Genomic DNA, 26,654 nt, shown 5'->3' with positions numbered 1-26,654 from the left:
CTGTCCAGGACAGACGACACGCTGTCCAGGACAGACGACACGCTGTCCAGGACAGACGACACGCTGTCCAGGACAGACGACACGCTGTCCAGGACAGACGACACGCTGTCCACGAATGAGTACTAAAACAGACACAAATATCTTGTATTAAGTGATGTTTGAGAGAGACAGGTAACTGGAAGAACCAGAATGTTTTGAATGTAAAAAAATCGCCGAAACAGACATCATCTGAAAGGTGGACAACATCGTGATATTTCCCCATTAGTCTGACAAATACTCAAACAGATAGGAATTACTCCCATCATCACATGGTTGTTGTTCTATATAAAGTGTTAGAATTACACACAGTGTTGATTATCGTGGTACATGTAATATTCTATATTTCGTCTGATTGACTACATTTTGTTTAGTGACTCTTAATCATATCTAAATCACGTGCCATACTGACTTATCCTGTTCTGGTTCAGAATGTACATTAATGAGGTGGGAGAAAAATAATTCCAAAGATGGGGTCAAGGGTCAGATTCTCCCAGTGTCTCAACAAATGTCTACAAGATGTGTCAACCCTCAAAGAGATCCTAAGTCATTAAATTTATAAACAAATAACACATTTAACTAATAAATTTTATTTTTGTCAAAGTTTTAAGTGAGAGGTAAGTTTTCTGAGCATTCCCGATATCATTTTTGAGGGAAAATATTAATGCGAATAAGAGATAAGTAGAAGTTTAATGAAGCCTTTCAACCAAAAAAGTACCTGAGCAAATTACATAGGTGCACAAATTACATGGGATTTTAGGTAACTAACTTATAATCGTATTGTACATTTTTCAGTTGAGATCCATGCAGAACTTTGCTATGCAGAATGTCTGATGATCAGGGCCATGCTTACGTTTGTACAGGATGAAAATCTGATTAGTTTTGTTAAAGGAGGACTCAAAATTAGGGAGTGTTACAAAGTCTACAAGTAAGTTATCTCCCTTTACAGGTCATTTCATGTTTATCTCCATTATTTGAAATACTAATTAGCTACTGGACATTCATGAAGACGAATATTGCTAATCCATTCCTTGTTACCATATCCTTCTCTATCTTTTGGTTAGACTTTGTTTTTATCTCTTTATCATATTTGCTGTAACTAGCGCTCCTCACCCTATATAAGCATCCCTTTCTTTTTCCAGACAAGTTGAAACTAAATAGACCCCCTTCCAGACCTGACCAGGCCCAACCCATGATTAATAGTACTTACACTTTAAAGCAGAGGTATATGTCTGTGAATAGTACTTACACTTTAAAGCAGAGGTTTATGTCTGTTGATCATGGCTGTACTTCTCATAAAGCATGAAGTGGAAGCAGATGAAACATTTTATTTTCAAAGCTCCAGCCACCCTGGAATGTATAAGGTGTCCTTGGGTGACAACAACTGGTTGAAGTTGCACAACGTTTTCTATTATAACTTACATTTTATCATCCTAACGTCACCTTTAAGTCAGTTTTTAAATGTCCGGGGATCAACTAATTATGGCAAATATCTTATATGGTATCTCCATTACTCTAGAAATCCATACAGGCATCATATTACATATATTAGTACATCTGGAGGAGTACTTTGCAAATGTATCAAATGTAGGTCACTGTGACCCATGTATTTTGTGTCACTGACTTTATTAAGACTCTTCACTGACTTTTTTAAGATTTCTATCAAAGTAGGAGCAGGGGCATACGGTATGCATGTTTTAGTAATACATCTGTCTGGTAGTCCTCGGTAATGTACTTATACAAAGCCATATAAATCTTTCAGAGAATGCAATAAAATGCTGAAATACAGGACATTTAAAGAAGAGAAAATACACTTTGAGAGTGGAGTAAGGATGGGTGTTGGTGGGTTTAACTTGGTAAGTCATCATGTCACAGCTATGCATAAGGCCCTGATAAACTTTAAACAGCTTGCTGAAGGAAATCTTTCAATTAAGATATTTATAGAAAACAAAATGAAATGAAAAAAACCCAGGTATAGCGATTCAAAAGGTTTCTCTAAAGACAAGAAGTACAAATACATGTACATAGTTGATAAAATAAGACTTGCTTTATGACTGTTTTTTCAGAAATGTTGAACATTTTCATTCTAATTACACTGTATAGTAAAACCTAACTATTTTGAGTTTCGAATGTATCACACAAATGTAAAAATTATGAAAATATGTTGGCAATTTCACAAGTTTAACAACTGAAATTAAAAGTATTTTGGTGAAATTGGTAGAAATGTTTAAAGTGGAAATAAGAGAATGCCTTAATGAGGTGTATTAAAGTGATAAACATTGATGTTTATCATCATTTGCTTGTGTAATTAATATACATGGTGTTGTATTCTTTCCAGATGATTTCATTGCTACCTGGTAAAGTACTTAAACTACTGGAGTTTGTTGGTTTCTCAGGCGATAAAGTAAGTTGTTATGAAGACAATTAGCGATTTTTACACACCTGCTGGAAATGAACCATATCTATATTTATGTTAAGACCTTGATAATTAAGAGGTTTGATGCCAATTTTTCACCACTTTGGGGGTCAAAATACGTACCTCAAGACATGGAGTGATAATCTGTCAAATACTTTAAACCTCAAAGGGCTAGTTCTGAAGTACATTGAATGAATTTGTGTTTTCAGCTTCACAGAGTTCTGGGTTACAATGCTAAGATTGCTATAATAGAATATAGCTTAGAATAAGGAAATGTGTGGGAGGGGCCAATCTGTCTAACAGACAATGCATCTAATCTACTAAGTCACTTGATCATTATTCACTCAAGTGACCTGTTATGATTGCTTTTTGTCCATTATTTAAATTTGTACATTGTCTACAATGAATAATATTTTCAACTCAGATTTTGATGAAACTTGGTGGTAATTATCACCCTGTGGTGGGAATCAGAATCGATACTCAAGAAGGGGTGGTCTCCCAGGGAGGTGAGGGATGCTGTCTAAGGGGTTGCATCATGTAAACGCATCAACAAAGAGCATTCTCACAGGGATGCAACCTAAGGGGCCATCAACAGACATTACAGTTATATTGGAATGGTTCATTTGAAGTTGTCTAATAATATACTGAGACAATACATGGATTTGTTTCACATGAAGATGAATATGATAATTTATTTTTTCTGTGCAGAAAGTTGGACTAAGTGAGCTACAGAAGGGTACAGAGGTGATGTCAAGTCTACGAGGACCATTGTGTTCTGTTGTCCTTATAGGCTACCATACTGTAGTCTGTTTTGTCTTAGGTATGTATTTCAACTGTGATTTCATGGACACTGAAAGGGTACAAAATAATTGTTTCAGAACCACAATATTACACAGCTTCAGTTTAATCACCATTGTCATACTTGTCAACCTTTTGAAATTTTCACGTGGGAAATTCCACTTGCTCAAAGTTAAAGACATGCATGGAGTGTATACCCCTAGGTTAAAAAGAACACTTCAGAAGTGGATCTTTTGGGTTTATATACAATGTAGAAGAAATAATTGATAAACAGAAAGTTTGGCAAGTTTACTGGATGAATATGTTCAATTTAAGGGTCCAGAATCGGGCGTCTCCCTTTAAAATAGGGAGAGTGGGCAAGTATGTGTTGTGACTAGAATGGATACCCTTTGTATTGTATAGATACCAGCACACTGACACTAAGTATGTGTTGTGACTAGAATGGATACCCTTTGTATTGTATAGAGGTTTATACATGCCAATAATACCAGCACACTGACAAGTAGGGGGTGGGGTTATTACAGGACAAAAAGATTACTTTCGTTAGTATTTCAACTGAACTCCACTATATATGGGTGGGTTAGTTAACAGACATGAGCTTATTGCTGAATAAATATGGTATAGGTTTTAAATAGAAAGGAAAATATCCTTATATAGTGCAATATAACCATATGTTAGTAAGACAGTTTTACAAGACAATTAAGTTTAGAGTAATTGTAAACAAAGTGAAAATCAAGACCCATCAAATGATGACAAATTACTTAACATCAGTGCAATACTGCAAAGGTAAATGTTGAATTAAGAAGTCCCAAAAACCAAATTTGGGAACCTATTGTTTCTGCTCAGTGTCTTATTTCTTTCACTTTTTTCTGCTGCGTTGTTGTCTGCCATTTTTCTGAAAGACTCAAAGGCAGATTTTAACAGAAGTTTACATGTCAGTGTTTGTGAATGGGAGGGGTGTGCAATGGACATTTCGTTATACGATCGGTCATCCAGTATGGCCGCCATTGCCTCTTGATAGTTCGCAATTTAGGTATTAGTTGTTGTGTAGTTGTAGATATGTGTGTAGCATATTGCTACCATGATTTTGTTCAGGAAGAGCACACATATATACATGATGTATAATATGTGTGGGTATGGATAAGCATCGTAGTTAGGTGGTATTAAATGTGAACTCTGGTTTACAGTTCTAGTAACAGCATTAAATACAATGCAACAGGAGGATTGTAACTATTAGTAGTACTCAGAGCATAAGAACTTTGTTTGGAAGTATAAGATTAGGTTTTACATTACAGGTTTAGCTGACGGAGACATTGATCTGGCAGATGAACTTCTACAGAATTGCCTAAAACGGTTTCCAAAGGTTGGTATACTCTTCAAAGTATATGTATTTAATTACAGTAGTATTTAGTAAAGCAAGTCTTATATATGGCGGTATAATTTCTATCATTAGGGCCCTGTATCGGAGATACGGGTGCCCTATAGTAATCACTGTCTGTCTGTCTGTCCGTCCACAAAATTTGTTCCTGGCTGATATCTTTAGTATTTATTGGCAGATGTACATGAAACCTAGTCAAGATGTTCAGTTGATAAAAGTAGACATTGAGGCTAAAAGTCAAGGTCAAAGGTCAAGGTCATTAGGTTCAAAGGTCAAGGTCAAATTTTACATCTTTTCACTGATGAACATTTTGTTATGACATTATGAAGCAAAGTTGATCAAAATTAAACAAGGATTCAACTGACCAAAGGTCAAGGTCATTGGGTCAAAGGTCAAGGTTAAATTTTGTATCTTTTCACTGGTGAACATTTCTCTATGACACTTTGAAGCAATGTTGCTCAGAATTAAACAAGGAGTCAGTTGACCAAAGGTCAAGGTCACTTGGTCAAAGGTCAAGGTTAAAATGTTGTACCTTTTCCCTGAAGAACATTTTGTTATGACATTATGAAGCAATGTTGTTCAGAACTTAACACGGAGTCAACTGACCTTAGTTCAAGGTAACCGAGTCCAAAGGGTCAAGGTCAAGTTTTGTATTATTCACTGATGAACATTTTGTTATGATATTAAGATGCGAAGTTGGTGTGAATTAAAGAATAAGTCAACCAAAGATCAGGGTCACTGGGTTAATGGTCAAGGTCATTTGGGTCCAAAGGTCAAAGACAAAGTGGATCTCTGACTTTGACCCTGGCTCTTGATGGAGAAGGTATATAAGGTGAAATATTGCACCGGTAATTACATTTCTGTTAGCCCAGCAAATATGGAGGTGGAAGGAAACACATCACATCATAGTACTGTACATGTAAAATGTATATTTTGCTTCCTTACGATTCTTTTTGAAGTCCAAATGTCAAACGTCAAGCTCAGCTATATGGGCAGATTGCTTCTTGATGATTATGGGGGATATAATTGCCACAAGCTGGGCCCTTACTGACCTGTCAGTGTTCTAGTTTCAATAATGAAAATGTTCATGTAGAAGTGGATGTATATTGAAGGTTTATTTACCTCTGTCTTTAGATATATTTTACCTTAAAACATTGAAGCTTTATTTACCTCTGTCTTTAGCTATATTTTACCTTAAAACATTAAAGTTTATTCACCTATGTCTTTAAATATATTTTACCTTAAAACATTAAAGTTTATTCACCTATGTCTTTAAATATATTTTACCTTAAAACATTAAAGTTTATTCACCTATGTCTTTAAATATATTTTACCTTAAAACATTAAAGTTTATTCACCTATGTCGTTAGATATATTTTACCTTAAACCATTGAAGGTTTATTCACCTCTGTCTTTAGATATATTTTATCTTAAAACATTGAAGGTTTATTTACCTCTGTCTTTAGCTATATTTTACCTTAAAACATTAAGGTTTATTCATCTCTGTCTTTAGATATATTTTACCTTAAAACATTAAAGTTTATTCACCTATGTCTTTAGATATATTTTACCTTAAAACATTGAAGGTTTATTTACCTCTGTCTTTAGATATATTTTACCTTAAAATATTGAAGGTTTATTCACCTCTGTCTTTAGATATGTTTTACCTTAAAATATTGAAGGTTTATTTACCTCTGTCTTTAGATATATTTTACCTTAAAACATTGAAGGTTTATTCACCTCTGTCTTTAGATATGTTTTACCTTAAAACATTGAAGGTGAATGTTAAACTGATAGTAAAGAAGTAAGTATATCTGTTTGACGATTGATCTTTGATACTTTTGTTTTCAGGGTGCTTTGTTTTTATTTTTTGCCGGACGAATTGCTGAAGTGAAGGGAAATATAGATAAAGTAAGTATTCAAATATATACTTTAAATATTTATATACCATGCTATACCAATCTAAAGAAATTATCATCTAATATTGATATGTACATGTATTTATCTGAGGTTTGTGATCTAACATAGATAACCTTTTTTATGTATTGTCTGTTGCCTCTGTTTCACAGTAATAAAGCATAATACTGTATGTTTGCCCTCAAAATTTACTATAACATGGTGCTATGTTGCAGGCAATATGCAAATTTGAAGAGTCCATAGAGTGCCAACAGGAGTGGAGGCAGTTCCATCATCTTTGTTTCTGGGAACTAATGTGGTGTTACTGGTAGGTACTGATGATCTAGATAGAACAGAACACAGTATAGGAGCCTCATGTGGTGTTACTGGTATAGTACTGATGACCTAGATAGAACAGAACTCAGGATAGGAGCCACATGTGGTGTTACTAGTAGGTACTGATGACCTAGATAGAACATAACACAGGATAGGAGCCACATGTGGTGTTACTGGTATAGTACTGATGACCTAGATAGAACAGAACACAGTATAGGAGCAACATGTGGTGTTACTGGTATAGTACTGATGACCTAGATAGAATAGAACTCAGGATAGGAGCCACATGTGGTGTTACTAGTAGGTACTGATGACCTAGATAGAACAGAACACAGGATAGGAGCCACATGTGTTGTTACTGGTATTGTACTGATGACCTAAATAGAACATAACACAGTATAGGAGCCACATGTGGTGTTACTGGTATGGTACTGATGACCTAGATAGAACAGAACACAGAATAGGAGCCACATGTGGTGTTACTGGTATAGTACTGATGACCTTGATAGAACATAACACAGTATAGGAGCCACATGTGGTGTTACTGTTATAGTACTGATGACCTTGATAGAACAGAACACAGAATAGGAGCCACATGTGGTGGTACTGGTAGGTACTGATGACCTAGACAGAACAGAACACAGAATAGGAGCCACATGTGGTGTTACTGTTATAGTACTGATCACCTTGATAGAACAGAACACAGTATAGGAGCCACATGTGGGGTTACTGGTATAGTACTGATGACCTAGATAGAACATAACACAGGATAGGAGCCACATGTGGTGTTACTGGTATTGTACTGATGACCTAAATAGAACATAACACAGTATAGGAGCCGCATGTGGTGTTACTGGTATAGTACTGATGACCTGGATAGAACAGAACACAGTATAGGAGCCACATGTGGGGTTACTGGTATAGTACTGATGACCTAGATAGAACAGAAGACAGGATAGGAGCCACATGTGATGTTACTGGTAGGGACTGATGACCTAGATAGAACAGAACACAGGATAGGAGCCACATGTGATGTTACTGGTAGGTACTGATGACCTAGATAGAACAGAACACAAGATAGGAGCCTCATGTGGTGTTACTAGTATAGTACTGATGACCTAGATAAAACACAATATAGGAGCCACATGTGGTGTTACTGGTATAGTACTGATGACCTAGATATAACAGAACACAGTATAGGAACCACATGTGGTGTTACAGGTAGATACTGATGACCTAGATAGAACATAACACAGTATAGGAGCCACATGTGATGTTACTGGTAGGTTCTGATGACCTAGATAGAACAGAACACAGTATAGGAGACACATGTGGTGTTACTGGTAGGTACTGATGCCCTAGATAGAACATAACACAGGATAGGAGCCACATGTGGTGTTACTGGTAGGTACTGATGACCTAGATAGAACAGAACACAGGATAGGAGCCTCATGTGGTGTTACTGGTATAGTACTGATGACCTAGATAGAACATCACACAGTATAGGAGCCACATGTGGTGTTACTGGTATTGTACTGATGACCTAGATAGAACATCACACAGGATAGGAGCCACATGTGGTGGTACTGGTAGGTACTGATGACCTAGATAGAACAACACAGGATAGGAGCCACATGTGGTGTTACTGGTATGGTACTGGTGACCTATATAGAACATCACACAGTATAGGAGCCACATGTGGTGTTACTGGTATTGTACTGATGACCTAGATAGAACATCACACAGGATAGGAGCCACATGTGGTGGTACTGGTAGGTACTGATGACTTAGATAGAACAACACAGGATAGGAGCCACATGTGGTGTTACTGGTATGGTACTGGTGACCTAGATAGAACATCACACAGTATAGGAGCCACATGTGGTGTTACTGGTATGGTACTGGTAGGCCAAATAACCCCTTCCCTTAGTCCTTATCTAGTACACTTCAAGGTTACGTGCAGATTTTACACAATGTTGAGGAGTAACATTATAAAGAATTAAACAGTAATATGACCAGGCTTTGATCATTTAATTGCCAGACAGATTTACAATTAACTAGACTGGCCTTTGTGCTAAAGACTGGTTATCATTTACCTATTGGTTATTCACCTTCCGGTACAAATGTATTTTAAAACACCTTGTAAACTAGTTCTGAAAATTTTGTCATTAAACGAAAAAGAAACAGTAATTAGTCAAAGTTTGTGCTTCAGACCTGATTTCTGTATATGTTTATATGAAATTTTTGATTGAATATTTCATTTACAGTTTTAAATCTGATTGGTTGATGGCAATGAAGTATGCAGAGAAGTTATGTAAGGAGAGTCGTTGGAGCAAGGCGACGTATACATACCTGAAAGCATGTTTTCTACTGATGTGTGAGGATCGATCACAGGACACACAGGATCATCTGCTCTATTTATTTGGGTAAGATTATGTTTACAAATCCACCTATCATAGATGGTCTGTTAATACAGGTTTACAATCATTTTTCTTCCAAGGGTGGATTCTTAAAACAGGTTAACTACACTTCAAAAGGTTAACTTTTATATTGGTCTTTCATAAGGCTGGTCTCTCCAGACAGGTTTACTGTAAGCAATCAAAACCCTACAATTGTTGCATTTCATGGGAATATTGTCTGAAGACTGGTCTTTTGGAATACAATCCTTCACAAAGATAGGTTTATTAAAGAAATTCTTTATAAATGTAGTCATTCAAGACAGGTTTCTATAGAAATCCTTCATAAATGTTTTCTCGCACCTCAAACGGGGATATCCCATGAGATACTACCCTGTGCTAGATTTTACTATCTTGTCTGATCTGTTTGGCATCTTCACGTGACATTTTGTGGAATTTTTACATGGTGTTGTATTCATCCCATGATAATGTCTTGTAATTGACAATCCGCATGATAAATATTCTGTATTTGTTTCATCTATTTGTAAAGGTATTGATTCCCGATGTTTTAGACAAAATATAATCTACACTGAGAAATACGTTGTCTTTGCAAACTGGACTTCATTTTACATGAAAGCATTAAAAGGTAGCTTTAGTAGTGAATAGGCCATATTTATTTGAGGCGCAGATGGGATACTTGTAGAATCTAGCGAAATTGAATAGTCTTTCTAACTAAAAGGTACGAGAAAGAAAAACCAATTATCTGTAACTGGGCTAGGTCAGGTTTTCTCTTACCCTGGATAGTTGTATGCACTCTAGATCTTTTCCCTGTGTGAAATGTCCTTGTCTAACCTTAGGGTTGAGAAGGGGGATTCCCATATACATAACAATTGTATGACATCTGTTCAACAAATACAATGACATCATGTCCACACTGCATTAAGCCTGTAACGTTAACATTACATTATGTATATGATACACAACTGGCGAACAGGGTAAAAGAAAAAAGTTGCCAAACACTCAGCAAAGCCTCATGTTTGGTAACTTAAGAATCTTCTCCCTTGGGTCGAGATTCTCCTATCTCACCCCCAAGGGACTGAGAAATTCTATTAATCGCAGGCTAGGACTAAGATTCTGTAACATCTCAACCTCGTCTTGCACCTCAATTGGGATTATGTTTCAGAACCCTATCCCTCGACTAATATCACCTGATTAGTCTCTCAAGTCAGATTTACTATAGAAATCCTCCAGAAGTGTTGTCTCTCAAGCAAGATTTACTATAGAAATCCTCCAGAAGTGTTATCTCTGAAGCAAGGTTTCTATAGAAATCCTTCAGAAGTGTCGACTCTCAAGCAAGATTTACTATAGAAATCCTCCAGAAGTGTTATCACTCAAGCAAGATTTACTCTAGAAATCCTTCAGAAGTGTCGTCTCTCAAGCAAGATTTACTATAGAAATCCTTCAGAAGTGCTGTCTCTTAAGCCAGATTTACTATAGAAATCCTTCAGAAGTGTTGTTTCTCAAGCTAGATTTACTATAGAAATCCTTCAGAAGTGTCGTCTCTCAAGCAAGATTTACTATAGAAATCCTTCAGAAGTGTTGTCTCTTAAGCCAGGTTTACTCTAGAAATCCTTCAGAAGTGTCGTCACTTAAGCAAGATTTACTATAGTAATCCTTCAGAAGTGTCGTCTCTTAAGCAAGATTTACTATAGAAATCCTTCAGAAATGTTGTCTATCAAGCTAGATTTACTATAGAAATCCTTCAGAAGTGTTGTCTATCAAGCCAGATTAACTATAGAAATTCCTTCAGAAGTGTTGTCTATCAAGCCAGATTAACTATAGAAATCCTTCAGAAGTGTTGTCTCTTAAGCAAGATTTACTATAGAAATCCTTCAGAAGTGTTGTCTCTTAAGCCAGATTAACTATAGAAATCCTTCAGAAATGTTGTCTATCAAGCCAGATTAACTATAGAAATCCTTCAGAAGTGTTGTCTCTTAAGCAAGATTTACTATAGAAATCCTTCAGAAGGGTTGTCTATCAAGCCAGATTAACTATAGAAATCCTTCAGAAGTGTATTCTATCAAGCCAGATTAACTATAGAAATCCTTCAGAAATGTTGTCTATCAAGCCAGATTAACTATAGAAATCCTTCAGGAGTGTGATCTGTTAAGGCAGGTTTACTATAGAAATCCTTGTAATGTGCTGTATAGACTGTATAGTCTGTAGGAGTCCCACAATTGTTTTGTGTAATTTTGTTGCACGCGAGTCTTCAATGACAGATTTCATTATAGATGTAACTCTTCAAATGTTGCATTTCATTAAGGGTAATTCCTGAAGGCTCGTCTTTCTGGAATAAGGACTGTCACCCAAGACAGACATGTAAAGCAGTATTACTAAAATTTCTCTGTATATTTTTAGAGAGGTACCGAAGCTGAAACAAAGAATAGCGGGGAAATCCATCCCGTTAGAAAAGTTTGCTGTCCACAAAGCAAAAAGGTTCCAGGAGGAAGGGAACCGACTCCTACTGCCAGCCCTGGTGAGGTCTCATATCAATACACTTAGTTCATTTATGGGGAAAAATGTAACTGAAATGAGTGTTTTCGAAATTGATTTAGTAATCAATTCTACATAAAAAAGAGACTGAATTGTGAAGTTGATTATGAAAATTTGAATCGGCAGAGTAAGAATACGAAAAATTCTGTTTATTATCTTCTTCAGGAAATGGTGTACTTGCTGAATGGTTTCAACATCCTCAGTAAAAATGAGCCTCTGCTTGAACCGTTCCTGTTGACCACGGAGAGAACAATAAATGAGGTTTTAGAGAACAGAGGTAAAAAATTAACCACAATTTTCCCTGTTTTCTCGTGATAGATGTGTGAACATAAATTAACCCAATGTAACATTTTCTGTTTTGAGTTATACGTGATAGATGGGTGAACGTAAACCCAATGTCACATTTTCTGTTTTGTGTTATATGTGATAGATGGGTGAACGTAAACCCAGTGTAACATTTTCTGTTTTGTGTTATACGTGATAGATGGGTGAACGTAAACCCAATGTCACATTTTCTGTTTTGTGTTATATGTGATAGGTGGGTGAACGTAAACCCAATGTAACATTTTCTGTTTTGTGTTATACATGATAGATGGGTGAACGTAAACCCAATGTAACAATTTCTGTTTTGTGTTATATGTGATAGATGGGTGAACATAAATTAACCCAATGTAACATTTTCTGTTTTGTGTTATACGTGATAGATGGGTGAACTTAAACCCAATGTTACATTTCTGTTTTGTGTTATATGTGATAGATGGGTGAACATAAACCCAATGTAACATTTTCTCTTTTGTGTTATACGTGATAGATGGGTGAACGTAAACCAAATGTAACATTTCTGTTTTGTGTTATACGTGATAGATGGGTGAACGTAAACCCAATGTAACATTTTCTGCTTTGTGTTATACGTGATAGATGGGTGAACAAAAACCCGATGTTACATTTCTGTTTTGTGTTATACGTGATAGATGGGTGAACGTAAACCCAATGTAACATTTCTGTTTTGTGTTTTACGTGATAGATGGGTGAACGTAAACCCAATGTAACATTTTCTGTTTTGTGTTATACGTGATTGATGGGTGAACGTAAACCCAATGTAACATTTTTTGTTTTGTGTTATACGTGATAGATGGGTGAACGTAAACCCAATGTAATATTTCTGTTTTGTGTTATACGTGATAGATTGGTGAACGTAAACCCAATGTAACATTTGCTGTTTTGTGTTATACATACATGTATGATGCTGTAATCATCTGTTGAGTTATGGTGTAACAAATTGTTCTATATTTAGGGCCCCGCAAATAATAATCCAGGTGTTGGTCCATACATCTGTCCATATGTTTGTCAGCACTTTTGTTTCCGGAGATTATCTCATGATCCAGATGGCCAAAATTTTTGAAATTTCACATGGTGATACACTGTGATGTACAGATGTGCAATAGTGGTTTTAAAAATTCCTAAATCCTATGTTACTAACATTAGAACCGGGAATATACTGTCAAAAAGACATCAGATAAGGGCCTTATAGAAGGCCAAACTTTCTGAAATTTCACACGATGATACATGTGCAATACAGTTTTAAAAAGTTTCGAAGGTCAACACTGTCGTTACTTTAAAATAGAACAGGGCCTATACTGTCAAAAACTTGTTGTAAATGGTCCTTTTTGAACAGTCAATGATCACTATTGCTTGGTGCTTATATGGGAGATACACTGTCAGGCATACACCGGGGCCCTTAAGCTTGCTGACCTGTCAGTATTCTAGTTCCTGTAGTTAGTTCCTTGCCAAACACTTTTTTTCTGTTGAATGGAATTTTCTCCCTTTTGCTCCTGACTGAGTAAGCAAATTCAATATCTGACGCAAATTTTTATACATACATAGGTATGTGCAATACTTGGCAGATTTGCTTTGATAGACCAGAGAGCAAAAATTTGGTGGTTCAAAAATATGACAATGTACAGTGTACGTAATGATGATAAACCTTTTTCATCATTACAAATATAACAGAGTATAAATTTATAATTTGATGGTATTCTTTAACTACAGCATAATGCAGATGACCACAATTTTTTATAAGTGGTGATCTGCCCACAGATGTAAATATATATATCATGATTTATACCTGGTCTGTTTTGCTGTCATATACCCACCTTGAGATTTATTAGTGACTTGTTTTGTCCTCATGCTCAATTGCCCACTGAATTAAATAAATGCCATGTTTTGCCCTCAGATGCCCACTGTGAGTTATATAAATGTTTTTTTCACCCTCACATGCCCACTGAATAAAATATTTGGTATGCTTAATTTTGCCCTCAGATGTCCACATTGAAATATATAAAATGGTATTTTTTGCCATCAGATGCCCATCTTGAACTAAATGAATGGTATATTTTGCCCTCAAATGCCCATCTTTACCTGAATTAATGGTATGTTTTGCCTCAAATGCCAACCTTGACCTAACTAAATGGTATGTTTTGTCTCAGGTACCCATCTTGAACTTAATCAATGGTTTGTTTTTCCCTCAGATGCCCACCCCTGTTTTATTGATGACTACAGCCTCGCCCTCCTGTTGAAGGGTGTGTGCCTTAAACACCGGTCACAGTATTTCCAGGCAAGACAATGCTTCACAGAAATTATTGTAAAGTAAGTGTTTCCAGGGTTACATTATCGTTAGCTCACCGGGTCCGAAGGACCAAGGTGAGCTTATGCCATACCGTGGCGTCTGTCCGTTGTCTGTCCATCAACAATTTGTTTAAACGACTTCTTCTTCTTAACCACTGATTGGAATTTAACTAAATTTGACTGGAAGCATCCAGTGGTGGGGATTCAAAATTGTACAAATGGTGGGCTGACCCCCCAGGGGGCCGAGGGGTGGGGCAATTTGGCTATATTGCTTTAAGCGACTTCTTCTCCGAAACTAAGAGATGGATATCAACCATATTTGACTGGAAGCATCCCTAGGTGGTGGAGATTCAAAGTTGTACAAATGGTTGGGCTGAGGGGCGGGGCCAAAAGGGGGCAATTTGGCTATATTGCTACAAACGACATCTTCTGTAGAACTATGCACTGGATATCAATCATATTTGATCAAAAGCATTCATGGGAAGCAGGGATTCAAAATTGTAAAAATGGTGTGGCTGACCCCCCAGGGGGCCGAAGGGCAGGGCCAAAAAGGGTTATTTGGCTATATTACTTTAAGCGACTTCTTCTCTGGAACTTAGAGCAATTTGGCTCACCAGGTCCATGTACAAATGGTGGGGCTGACCCCCTGGACTAAGGGGTGGGGCCAAAACAAGTTTATTACTTGGAAATGGTTGAGATCCCCAAAATATAACCATATATACAATTGCTGAGTATAAAGAGAAGAATGCACATTCGCTTCCAGGATGGCCCTAGTATACATTGTAATAATATGACTTCTTAATCAAGGAAATATTATTTATCATGAAATTATCCATCATTCAATAACACGAAATTGGTGAAAAATCAAACCAGGATAACAAGAACATCCTGGCATGTACAAACACAGATTAGTTGTATTACTTTAACCTCATTTACACTTTATTGTGTGGAGCTGAAAGTAGAAGTTAGGAAAATGTGTGTGTGTAGTTGTGTTGATGTGAAATTAGGTTTGTTTGTATGGGGATAGGGGTGTTTGTGTGAGATTAAGTTAGGAAAATGTCTGTGTGTAGTTGTGTTGATGTGAAATTAGGTTTGTCTGTATGAGAATAGGTGTGTTTGTGTGAGATTAGGCATGTTTGTGTGAGATTAGGTGTGTTTGTGAGAGATTAGGTGTGTTTGTGTTTTTGCATTATTAGGTGTGTGTGTTGGTGTGAGATTAGGTGTATGGCTGGTATGAGATTAGTTGTGTTGGTGTGAGATTAGGTGTTATTGTGTTTTTGCATTATTAGGTGTGTGTGTTGGTGTGAGATTAGGTGTGTTTGTGTGAGATTAGTTGTGTTTGTGCGTTATTAGGTGTGTGTGTTGGTGTGAGATTAGTTGTGTTTGTGTGAAATTAGGTGTGTTTGTGTGAGATTATGTGTGCTTTTGTTGGTGTGAGAATTTAGGTGTGTTGTTGGTATGAGATTAGGTGTGTTTAAAAGCTGTTATATGCAAGTTAGGGTGAGTTTTAAGTACATAATTTGTATCTAATTATGTCTCCCCTTTGAATGAAGGGAGACATATTGTATTAGTACTGGTTCTTCTGGTTCTTCTTATCCGACTTGTCCTGGCCATAACTTTTAAACTGTTAAAGAAATCTTGATGAAACTTTAGGTATGCATGCATCATGCACAGGAGGTGTGCATTGCACTGGAATTAGGTCACTGTGACCTTCACCTCAAGGTCTAAGGTCAAATAAGTGCACATTTTCAATAAATTCTTGTCCGGCCCGTAAATTTCAAACCGTTAAAGATATCTTAATCAAACTTGAAGTATACCTGCATCTCCCACAGAAGGTGTGCAGTGCACTGGAATTAGGTCTTGTGCATCACTATATACAAAGTTATGGCCCTTTGTTTAATTTTAATACCAAAGTTTGTCCACAGCATTACTTCCATGTTATTAGGGCCCCCACATCGAAGATTTGGGTGCCCTATGCTAATTCATCTGTCCGTCCGTCCGTCACAATTAAACAAGGTATCAACTGACCAAAGGTCATTGTCACTGGATTAAAGGACAAGGTCAAATTTGGTATCCTTTCCCTGATGAACATTTTGTTATGACATTATGAAGCAAACTTGGTTGGAATTTAACAAAGAGTCAACTGACTTAAGGTCAAGGTCCCTGGGTCAAAGGTTAAAGTCAAATTCAGTATATTTTCACTGATGAACATTTTGTATTACATTATGAACCAAAGTTGGTTGGAATTAAAAAGGAGTCAACTGACTTAAGGTCAAGGTCACAGTGACAATTTCAAGGTCAAATATTGTATCTTTTTACTGATGAACATTTTTTGTATGTTATTATGAAGTAAAGTTGTTCAGAACTTAACACAGAGTCAACTGACCAAAGGTCCAGGTTACAGGTTCCAAAGGTTTAAGGTCAAGGTCAAGTTTTGTATTTTTCACTGATGAACATTTTGTTATATTATAGTTGGTAGGAATTGAAGAATGAGTCAACTGACCAAAGATCAGGGTCACTGGGTTAAAGGTCAAGGTAATTGGGTCCAAAGGTCAAAGTGGATCTTTTACTTTGACCCTGGCTCTGGATGGGGGAGGTATTTAAGGTGAAATAAAACAAATCAAAGCTGACAAATGAGTATTGCACCGGTATTTACATTTCTGTTAGCCAAGCAAATATGGAAGTGGAAGGAAGCAAGACTCACATTACAGTTCATGTAAACTGTATATTTTGCTTCCTTGCAATTTTTTTTTGAAGTCCAAATGTCGAACGTCAAGCTCAGCTATATGGGCAGATTGATTCTTGATGATTATGGGGGATATATTGCCACAAGACGGGGCCCTTACTGACCTGTCAGTGTTCTAGTTTCACCTACATTGACCAAACATGTTTTAATGTTCTTGGGAAGTAGGAGTGTCAAATTCTAAATTCGGGTCTCGTGCCCCACTACATATAGCGATATGGCCCTTTTTTAATTTTTTATTCTAGAGTTTTTCTATTAGCTAATAAGGTTGAGTAATAATAAATTATAGTTATTGAACATGTTGTAAATATGTTTGCTAAATAGTAATACTGCAGACTTAATTTTTTTTATATAATTATTCATATAGTACTTTGCATACTAATACTCGCTAAATTAAACTGCCCTCATTACGGAAGGTGAAAAAGACAAAAATTAAACTGCGATCCTAATATGCAAAACATTGAAATGTGAATATACAAATACAGGTGAGTTGACATATTTTTTTTAAAGTTTTGAAGTAAAAAAAATAGCATAAATAACCAAAAGCCACTATGAAAATGGGTATGGAAATATTTGTATTTTGGCTTTCCAACTTGTTTGAGGTGTAGGACCTTGTATTTATGTATCATTGTACTTAAAATAGGAAAATATTTTCTTAGTTCAGTTTCCACATCTTTTCAATTCCATTGTCAGGACCATTGTATTCTCACCAGTGAATGCTGAAGAAAATAAACATTTTCTTGCAAAATATAACAAAAAAAACCGTACAGGTTTAATCCCTTTTGCCCAATGCTCAGGACTAAAATTTATGTAGGGTTTTTGTTTCCTCACAAAGAAGGGGAAGCGAGACTAAGGTGTTGCTTTTCCAGCGACGGCAGCAACATTAAGCTTTTGTGTTTAACTTAGTTTCACTGAAAGTATAAGTGCTTGATCAACCAAACTTGCACCAAAATTGCATCTTAGGTAGTACATCACAACCCATACATCAAATGCTGGATGCGGCCTACCTTTTATGGTCCATTGACCTTGTCAGCATCTCCATCAGCTTAAGTTTTTGCGTTTAGTTAGTTTCTCTGATATGTGCATTGATGGTCAACGCGGGGCACAGGTGAGACATATCAATCCGCGGGGCACAGGTGAGACATATCAATCCGCGGGGCACAGGTGAGACATATCAATCCGCGGGGCACAGGTGAGACATATCAATCTGAATGGCTTGTTTGTAGAACTTTTTAAATCTGCTTGCAACCTGCTGGTTCTCTAAATACAAAGTTGTACACCATTGACAATGCTGGATCAGTGAGTTTGATATATAGGTATTTGAAATGATAGAAAGATAGGAAGGAAAAACTACACAACTTTGCAGAATGTAGAAAAATTGCCATTTAAAATGTTTACTTTTCCTATGTCTCTGCTAACAAAGATCTGTTAAGCCATGCTGGACTATATTTCTTGGCTTACAAAGCTCAGTTAAGCAGGACCATATATCTCAGCTCACAAAGATCGGTACTTTGATCATTTCTAATGCATTACAAATTCAACTCTTTCTGTTTTTCTGTTGATTATGCATTGAACTTTTATCTCTGTATCAGCGAGAAAAGCATTAAGAAGGACACCTTCCTAGTTCCCTATGCAGTGGTTGAGTTGGCCATACTGAGTCTTGCTGAGGAGAACTGGAATGAGGTCAAGATTCTTCTAGAGAAAGCAAAGTAAGTACCCGTGATAAACCAGTCGCGGTCTGAGCCATGTATGTTTGTCAGCTGTCAAAAGATGGTGTGTTGGTTGATGTTTATTCAGTCCCTGGTGTGCAAATAGTAAAATTATTTTCTCTCAGACATTATAATATTGTATTTATCACATTTTGTCAGTAAAATATAATAAATCAGGAAACACTCATGGGTTTTCACTCCATTTCTTCTTCCCTCCTTACCTTGACATACAACAAACCTGTTTTAATGTAGTTATATATTCAAGATGGCCAACTCTGGCTTGATAAAGAGGTTGGACTTATTGCTACACTTACTGGTGTTGTCCTGCTACACTTACTGGTGTTGTCCTGTGATGTTTAGTAAGACTTTGCAGTGGTGTTGTCCTGTGATGTTTAGTAAGACTATGCGCAATGTTGTCCTTTAATGTTCAGTAAGACTTTTGCCCTATGTTTTCCTGTGATGATCAGTAATACTTTTGCCCTATGTTGTCCTGTGATGTTTAGTAAGACTTTTGCCCTATGTTGTCCTGTAATGGTCAGTAAGACTTTTGCCCTATGTTGTCCTGTGATGTTCAGTAATACTTTTTCCCTATGTTGTCCTGTGATGTTTAGTAAGACTTTTGCCGTAGGTTTTCCTGTAATGTTCAGTAAGACTTTTGCCTTATGTTGTCCTGTGATGTTCAATAAGACTTTTGCCCTATGTTGTCCTGTAATGTTCAGTAAGACTTTTGCCCTATGTTGTCCAGTGATGTTCAGTAAGACTTTTGCCCTATGTTGTCCTGTGATGTTCAGTAAGACTTTTGCCCTATGTTGTCCTGTGATGTACAGTAAGACTTTTGCCCTATGTTTTCCTGCAGGAACAAGTACAAAGGCTACCTGTTGGAGTCACGGCTACACTTTCGTATCCATGCTGTCCGCCTGTCCTTATCCAATCAACAGAACAGTAACAATAGCAATGGAGGAGAAGATGTAGAGGATATTGAATCACCCCTGGGGTCACCACACCCAGGCACATCAGATCAGGAAGGCAGTTGGAACAGCTGGACTTCAGGACAAGAAAGTCTAGATGCTGGACTGGCAGAAACCAACCACACAACACATTTTTGATGTTAGACAGTAGAATTAGCAAATGTGTGAATGAGAGAAAATGTACGGTATGTCATTTGATATGCACTGTAAAAAACTGAATACAGAAACATTTAACTTATTACATATTTATTATCCCTTTGTTGTCCTGAAGATGCTTATCTTTCAGGTTGATAATAAATTTTAGATGGCTACCATGGTCATGATTGGCAGCAGGTTTTTTCTAATTGTTAATTTTTGTATGAAAAAATAAGTAAAAAATTGGATTAGATTGTAAGTGTGTGAAGATTTGATTTCATGCATTCCTTGTTATAAATTTTAAGGTAAATGGATCTGTTCAAATTTTCACAAATCCACTATCTATTGTCATCTAAAGTTGTACAAGTGTATTGATCTTCTAAGTTCTGTCACATGAAGTTTATTAAAATATTAGAGTTTAAATATTTCAGTTAATATTTTAATTTCTGCTAGCTGAGCCAAGATAATGTAAATATAATTATTTTGACACACTCAAATTTTTGCATATTATGAAATTTTTAAAGATTAGCGCATTAATGAAATTGCACATCAAGAAAATGTGTAATAGAGAACAATATACCAAAAACATCCATTGGCCCATTTGTAATTTAGTGCGTTATTCAAAGTGTAAATATCTCTAAAATAAAAGTAAAAAGCTGCTTAGGTATGAACATTTATAGTACTTTATTGATCATGTACGTTTTACTATGTGGCAGGCTCATTAACGTGATTGCAAAAAATGTATCCATGTTAATATCATGACTAGTGAGATTAATCTTCACATGAAATTTTCTCTACCTTTATTTATTTTGTTGAAGTCTTTACGGGTCTTCTTTTTATTTATATGGACAAATTATGAAATAATCAAAAGTCAGAGGTGTATGCATAACATAGTATAGAAATTTAAACGATGCAATACAGATCATGTGAAAATTATAGCGATGGCAAATTTATCACCATGAGACTCACAAAAATACCACTTTTGTAAACCCTCTGTTCCACTTGCCTGAGACAGTTTTAAAAGTTGTGAAATGTTATTTACCGTCCCAAAAGTAAACAGTAATTCAAATGTCATAAACTGTAAGACTTCTGGAAGTGTTGCTGATAAACTGAGGTGGACGATCCAATCACACGGTTTTAGTGAGGCCCTGAAGATAGCTGCACTAAATATTGTGAATAAGTATTAAATGTTATAACTAAATATCAAGGGTAATAAAGTTAGTCCATATTGAAGTTTGTTATTTTGTATGTCTACTTCATATATTATCGTACTTGTGTTCTAGCACTAAAGGATCATTTGATCTATTAGTGAAATTATAAATTGGTGTTCGTTTTTCCCAGAGTAAATCTATTTGGTTCTAGTTTTGTACATAAAGGACTTGGGGTGTCATGGGTCATTTTTGGCCATAACAAGTAAAAATTTCACACTTGAATTTATTTACCATTTTCTGTTATAAACATCATATTTGGGGTTAGTTGGGTCTATCTATTTTAGGTGAAGATTTTTCCCATGCTCATGCTTAGATGCCCTACCATAGCAACGAAATTGTATCTCTTTATAATGCCATATTTCCTAAATCACTTGTCGATTGAATTTGAAATATCATATTTGCATACTTCATTTATTCCAGATTTTGAAAATAACAACTGATTTTAAATCCCTGATAAGGCCGTAAATAACCCTAAATGCCCCCAGTCCTTTGTGCATCAGAGATCAAAGGAAAAGGGGTCAAAATAAGTAAAATCAGTGAATAAGTTTATTCACAGCAATTCAATTGCTAATACTTTTGCAATATTCTAGCGTTCATGATCAGATACGTTCTCTGGTGCTGCTGAACGGAATGATGTTGAGCCTTATTTATGCAGTCACCATTCATCTGCATAACACATTCAGCCCCCACTAATCCATTTGACACACTATATACCCAGCCCCAACTAATCCATTAGACCCACTATATATCAAGCCACCACTAATCCATTAGACCCACTATATATCAAGCCACAACTAATCCATTGGACACACCGTATATCAAGCGACCACTAATCCATTAGACACACCGTATATCAAGCCACCACTAATCCATTTTACCCACTATATCAGCTAGCACTAATCTGATCCACCCACAAAACAGCTTGCCACCACTGATCTGGTTGACCTATTTTACTAATCCATTGGACCCATTTTATATTTAGCCAATTTTTCAGGAGCATTTTCTCTCTCTTTTTTTGTGTTCAAATCCAGCCACAGTAGCTGAGATATCAATAGAAGCTGATGGGATTGAGGAGGTGCCGTTCTGTTTGTTAAATGATATGTGTTTGCTATTTGAAGAGTTGACTGCCATGCTGTGGGCATGAGCATGTGGTGTTTTATCTGTCTCAATATAACTCGCGGTTATTATCATATGTATATATATATGTGGAAGTAGGGAACATATTATCATATGTATATATATATGTGGAAGTAGGGAACGTATTATCATATGTATATATATATGTGGAAGTAGCGAACATATTATCATATGTATATATATATGTGGCAGTAGGGAACATATTATCATATGTATCTATATATGTGGAAGTAGGGAAAATATTATCATATGTATATATATATGTGGAAGTAGGGAACATATTATTATATGTATATATATATGTGGAAGTAGGGAACGTATTATCATATGTATATATATATGTGGAAGTAGCGAACATATTATCATATGTATATATATATGTGGAAGTAGGGAACATATTGATAGTGTTTACAGTATATATATAACATCTCACTGCATTGATTTAATGATTTATCTCCTTCTGCTCAAGGGTGTGTGTGTATAATATCAATCATAAATTGTGTGTCTAACTTTTTAAAACTCAATAAATAACATAGAGGTTATGTGGTGACATATTAAAAGGCACATAAAGATACCAATTGTGTTGTTCTCTTGGACAAGCCTATGGTTGGTGTTTAGGGGAGATAACTCAAAAAAACAATATAAACAAATAATTGGTAAAAAGTGTATGGTAGCATTAATTACCAAGGTAAAATTTGTACGTTCACCCAAAGTGTAATAAAACCCAGTGTCTCGGCAAATACAGGTGGTGTTTTCTTAAAACCCACAGAAGTATTGAAATAAACAGATCACCCAGACCAAAGATTGAAGGCATATACAAATTATCGTGTACAGTTAGGCTTAAGAATATTGTGACATATTGTCTATTATACACAGGTTATTGGGACCTAGTTGAATGAAGGTTTTTGGTACCTACTTGAACATATTGAGACAAACGTCTGGTTTATAAAGGTTTTTGGGACCTAGTTGAAGGTTTTCGGGACCTAAATAGTTGAATGCATTGTGACTTAGGTCTGGTTGATAAAGGTTTTTGAATTTTACACGTCACTGTGATATTACCAAGTTATTTTGTCTTGTCATATTAGAGCAAAACTTTTTTATTTATTTATTTAATGTGTTAATTTAATGAACTAACATGATTCAATGTTCCTTTTCATTTCTCGTTAAGCAATAGGAATTGTTGAACAATACTGTATAAGCCGCTGTTATTTTCACAGCTCTTAATTTTTGTGACTCTCAAAATGTTAAATTTACACAGATTAACAATAATTAACAACTGGAGATACGAGAGTATCTCATTTATTTGCTGATATTACTGTTTTCTCCTTTCAAACATGTATGTTGATGTTCAGTAAAAACAATAACATTAAACTGTATACACTATTCAACTCTTTTCAGTTAATAAGTATTCCTCTATTTCCCACTTGTAGCCACACATAAACTGATATTAGTTCAAACGTACAATCAATTTAAAAAAAAAACCCACACTTTTGATTGATTAATTTATTTCTATACAGCTGTGTGTATTACCTAGGCCTGTTCCTATCCATAAACTGATCTCAGTATTTTTTGTAAATATATCATGAAACATTCATCTATTTAAAATTAGCGCATTGCTTATGGCAGTACTGTAGTGTAGTAATAGTAGGCTGCAATTTATATCACAGATTATATCTATATCAATAATATGTCATATTTACACGTGATATCATATTTACGCGTGTGGATTAAAATTTTGAAGATCACATGTATGCCCTATGGATTAGGATAAACATCATCACTGCAAAGTTATCGGCTATATTGTACAGTGTAATGTATAAAAGACTTCTGTAGAAAGTTGATGTAGCATGAATTTGTTTAGATACAAATGTTACTATTTTTGGTATACATATACACAATAAATTACTACATTGACAGAGAACATTACATTTTGCAATAACCATTTCACTGTATGAGCTCTTCAGATGTTTTTAGTTCACCTGGCCCAAACCAGCCTCTTGTTTTTGTCAATTTACCAATTTCTATTTACATCTTGCTGTGTTCTGTACATTTTAATATTTATAATAGTCTCTATTAAGAGCTGACCCAAGGGAAGGCACAGAAGTGGTCTCTTATCTGAGATATGTCTTGAGATAGTATTAATTTAGACAGCTCAGAGAAGAGAGCTTAAGCGGGGTCAATAGTCTCTCATTAAACTGATCCCAAAGTGTTATATTCAGGAATTTTGATATTGGTTATTTAATGTAGTGTTTTGGAATTTTGCTGTTACAATAATCTGAATGGAAACTTGACATTGTGTTGTAGGGTACAATTTTAATATTTGTTTATTTCTGTGAGAATCACGATGTAAACATAAGTATCACACTGCCGTTCTGTACACCGCTAGTTGTCAAAACGCCTTACCTTATGAATGTATAATGATTTATTGATCTAACATTATATTCTCCATATTTGTATATATATATATACAAATGTAACATTTTGTGTTCTTGTAGAGCTTAAAAGTATGAAAATACTTTTTGACTGAATTGTAGAGCGTTTATTATCCCAGTGATAGATTTGATACTTCTCATGTCTGTAAACAACTTGTTGTAGTGCAGTGTTTAAGATACTGATTCAGATGTTTTTGTTAGTTTCTACTAAGTTCCCAATAACAAACATCTGTAGTTTGATGTAATTACACCTATTTATGCAGATCAGAATGGGTTCTTAAAGAAAAGAAAAAATCTTGAACAATAAGATGAAAGGTGGGACACACACAGTGCCTCGCTCTTGTACATGATCAAAATCATCAACCGATAATTTTGATACTGCTTCTGCAAGAGGTTCAGATGTATTTGGAGGAATTATATATTTTTTTGCTGATGTCATGGCCATGGTTTATTTTTAATAACATGCATGCTTTGGTAGATTATTTACCACATATACAAGGACAGGACTGTTATTATACCTATACATTAATATAACCAAACACAGATGGAGTATTTATATGTGCTTACATTATTTGGATATATCAGATCTCAGAGTACTTTGTGTACTTAACAAAGAGATATCCAAACCCAAGGGGTAAATACAGATAGTGGTGTCTTTTGGACAAAGTCTTAGAAATAAAAGGGATTGGAGGCCCTGGTTTCAATCCCGGTCTGACTCCTATTAACTCACCTGGCCTGAAGGTGTCAACGGTTTACTTTAAACAACTTGTATAATTAATTCTGCTGAATTAGAGGTCTAGGGTGATATTTTTCCAGTAGCATGCGTGGATGAAGGGCTACAAAGTCAGTTCAAATGAATGACGTTTGGGTCAAATATGTTCAAAACATTAAAACAACTTCTTCTAAATAACCAAAATGGCTGGATTGATGATATTTGACCAGTAGCTAGCTAGTATTGAAACAATTTCTCTGAATAACCAAAATGCCTAGGGTGATGATATTTGGCTAATAACATAGTTGGTGGAAGTCTGTCATGTTTGTTTAAATTAATGACCACCCATATTAAAGGTCATTGGGGTTAAATATGTTTAAATCTTTAAAACAACATCCCCTGAATAACAAAAAGGTCTAGGAAGATGATATTCCGTCAGTAAAATGCGCATTTGAAGAGCTATTGAGCATGTTCAAATGAATGACCTTCACCCATATTCAAGGTCACTATAGGGTGAAACATGTTAAAAATGTGTGTTGACTGTTCTCAAAATCTGGGTAGCAGTTCTAGTTTTAACTTACTAGTGCGTTAGTCCTTTATCAAAGAATGTTACTGTGGCCAAGTATCATCACTCTAGAGGCCTGTTTAGCAAGAAAAAAAAAAGTTTGAAGTAAAAAGTTGATGCAGGACGACACCGCCACGGCACAAGCTCACTTATCATTCCCCTTGTTTCATTTGCCACCCCATTTACCGCCTACAAGAATAAGAATTCCTTTCTACATTTCCTCAATTTATTTTCCCTTTATAACGCCAATTTTCTCTGGACATTTGGTAACAGTATAACAAGTTTCCCTGTACAGTAACCTCTTAATAACTGTAGCTTTTTGGACTAGAACACTTCCAATGACTAGACTTAAAGTGATAGTACATTTTGTACAAAAATCTGTTATCCAGGGACAAAGTTTCCAATGCATGCTTACAGTTTTTGGCAGTGGTATGGGGATCCTTTAACTGCCATATTTTGATTGGCTGATGAAGTTGAAACCTAGCAGAATCAATCAGTGCGGTTTCTCAAAAGGTATAGCCTTTTTGTATACAGATCATTGCATGTATTTAAAGGTTTCAGGAAAAAAGTTAAGGTATCCTACTGACTGTTGTTTTAGCTGCATGCAT

General features: G+C 35.8%; 1 protein-coding gene across 1 annotated transcript; it reads left to right on the top strand.

Annotated features, from left to right (window-relative positions):
• The first annotated feature begins 506 nt into the window (after nucleotides 1-506).
• Nucleotides 507-21,218, top strand: LOC110461552 (tetratricopeptide repeat protein 39A-like). Its single transcript, XM_021515066.1, has 14 exons — nucleotides 507-582; nucleotides 832-964; nucleotides 1,799-1,892; nucleotides 2,375-2,440; nucleotides 3,161-3,272; nucleotides 4,546-4,613; nucleotides 6,480-6,539; nucleotides 6,761-6,852; nucleotides 9,128-9,286; nucleotides 11,675-11,792; nucleotides 11,975-12,086; nucleotides 14,338-14,455; nucleotides 18,770-18,886; nucleotides 19,743-21,218. The coding sequence occupies exons 1-14, from the start codon at nucleotides 507-509 to the stop codon at nucleotides 19,990-19,992; spliced, it is 1,575 nt and encodes a 524-aa protein (XP_021370741.1). The 3' UTR covers nucleotides 19,993-21,218.
• The last annotated feature ends 5,436 nt before the right edge of the window (nucleotides 21,219-26,654 follow it).

The sequence above is a fragment of the Mizuhopecten yessoensis genome, unplaced genomic scaffold (genome assembly GCF_002113885.1).
Source record: "Mizuhopecten yessoensis strain PY_sf001 unplaced genomic scaffold, ASM211388v2 scaffold10635, whole genome shotgun sequence".
Taxonomy (NCBI): domain Eukaryota; kingdom Metazoa; phylum Mollusca; class Bivalvia; order Pectinida; family Pectinidae; genus Mizuhopecten; species Mizuhopecten yessoensis.
This window is presented reverse-complemented; position numbering and strand designations above follow the sequence as displayed.

What these genes read in the sequence shown, in the direction of transcription:
- LOC110461552 (XM_021515066.1), top strand. Translation starts at nt 507, where the DNA reads ATGGGGTCAAGGGTCAGATTCTCCCAGTGTCTCAACAAATGTCTACAA. An exon ending in TGAAGGGAAATATAGATAAA is followed by an intron (nt 6,540 to 6,760) that starts GTAAGTATTCAA and finishes GCTATGTTGCAG; the next exon opens with GCAATATGCAAATTTGAAGA. An exon ending in CATCTGCTCTATTTATTTGG is followed by an intron (nt 9,287 to 11,674) that starts GTAAGATTATGT and finishes GTATATTTTTAG; the next exon opens with AGAGGTACCGAAGCTGAAAC.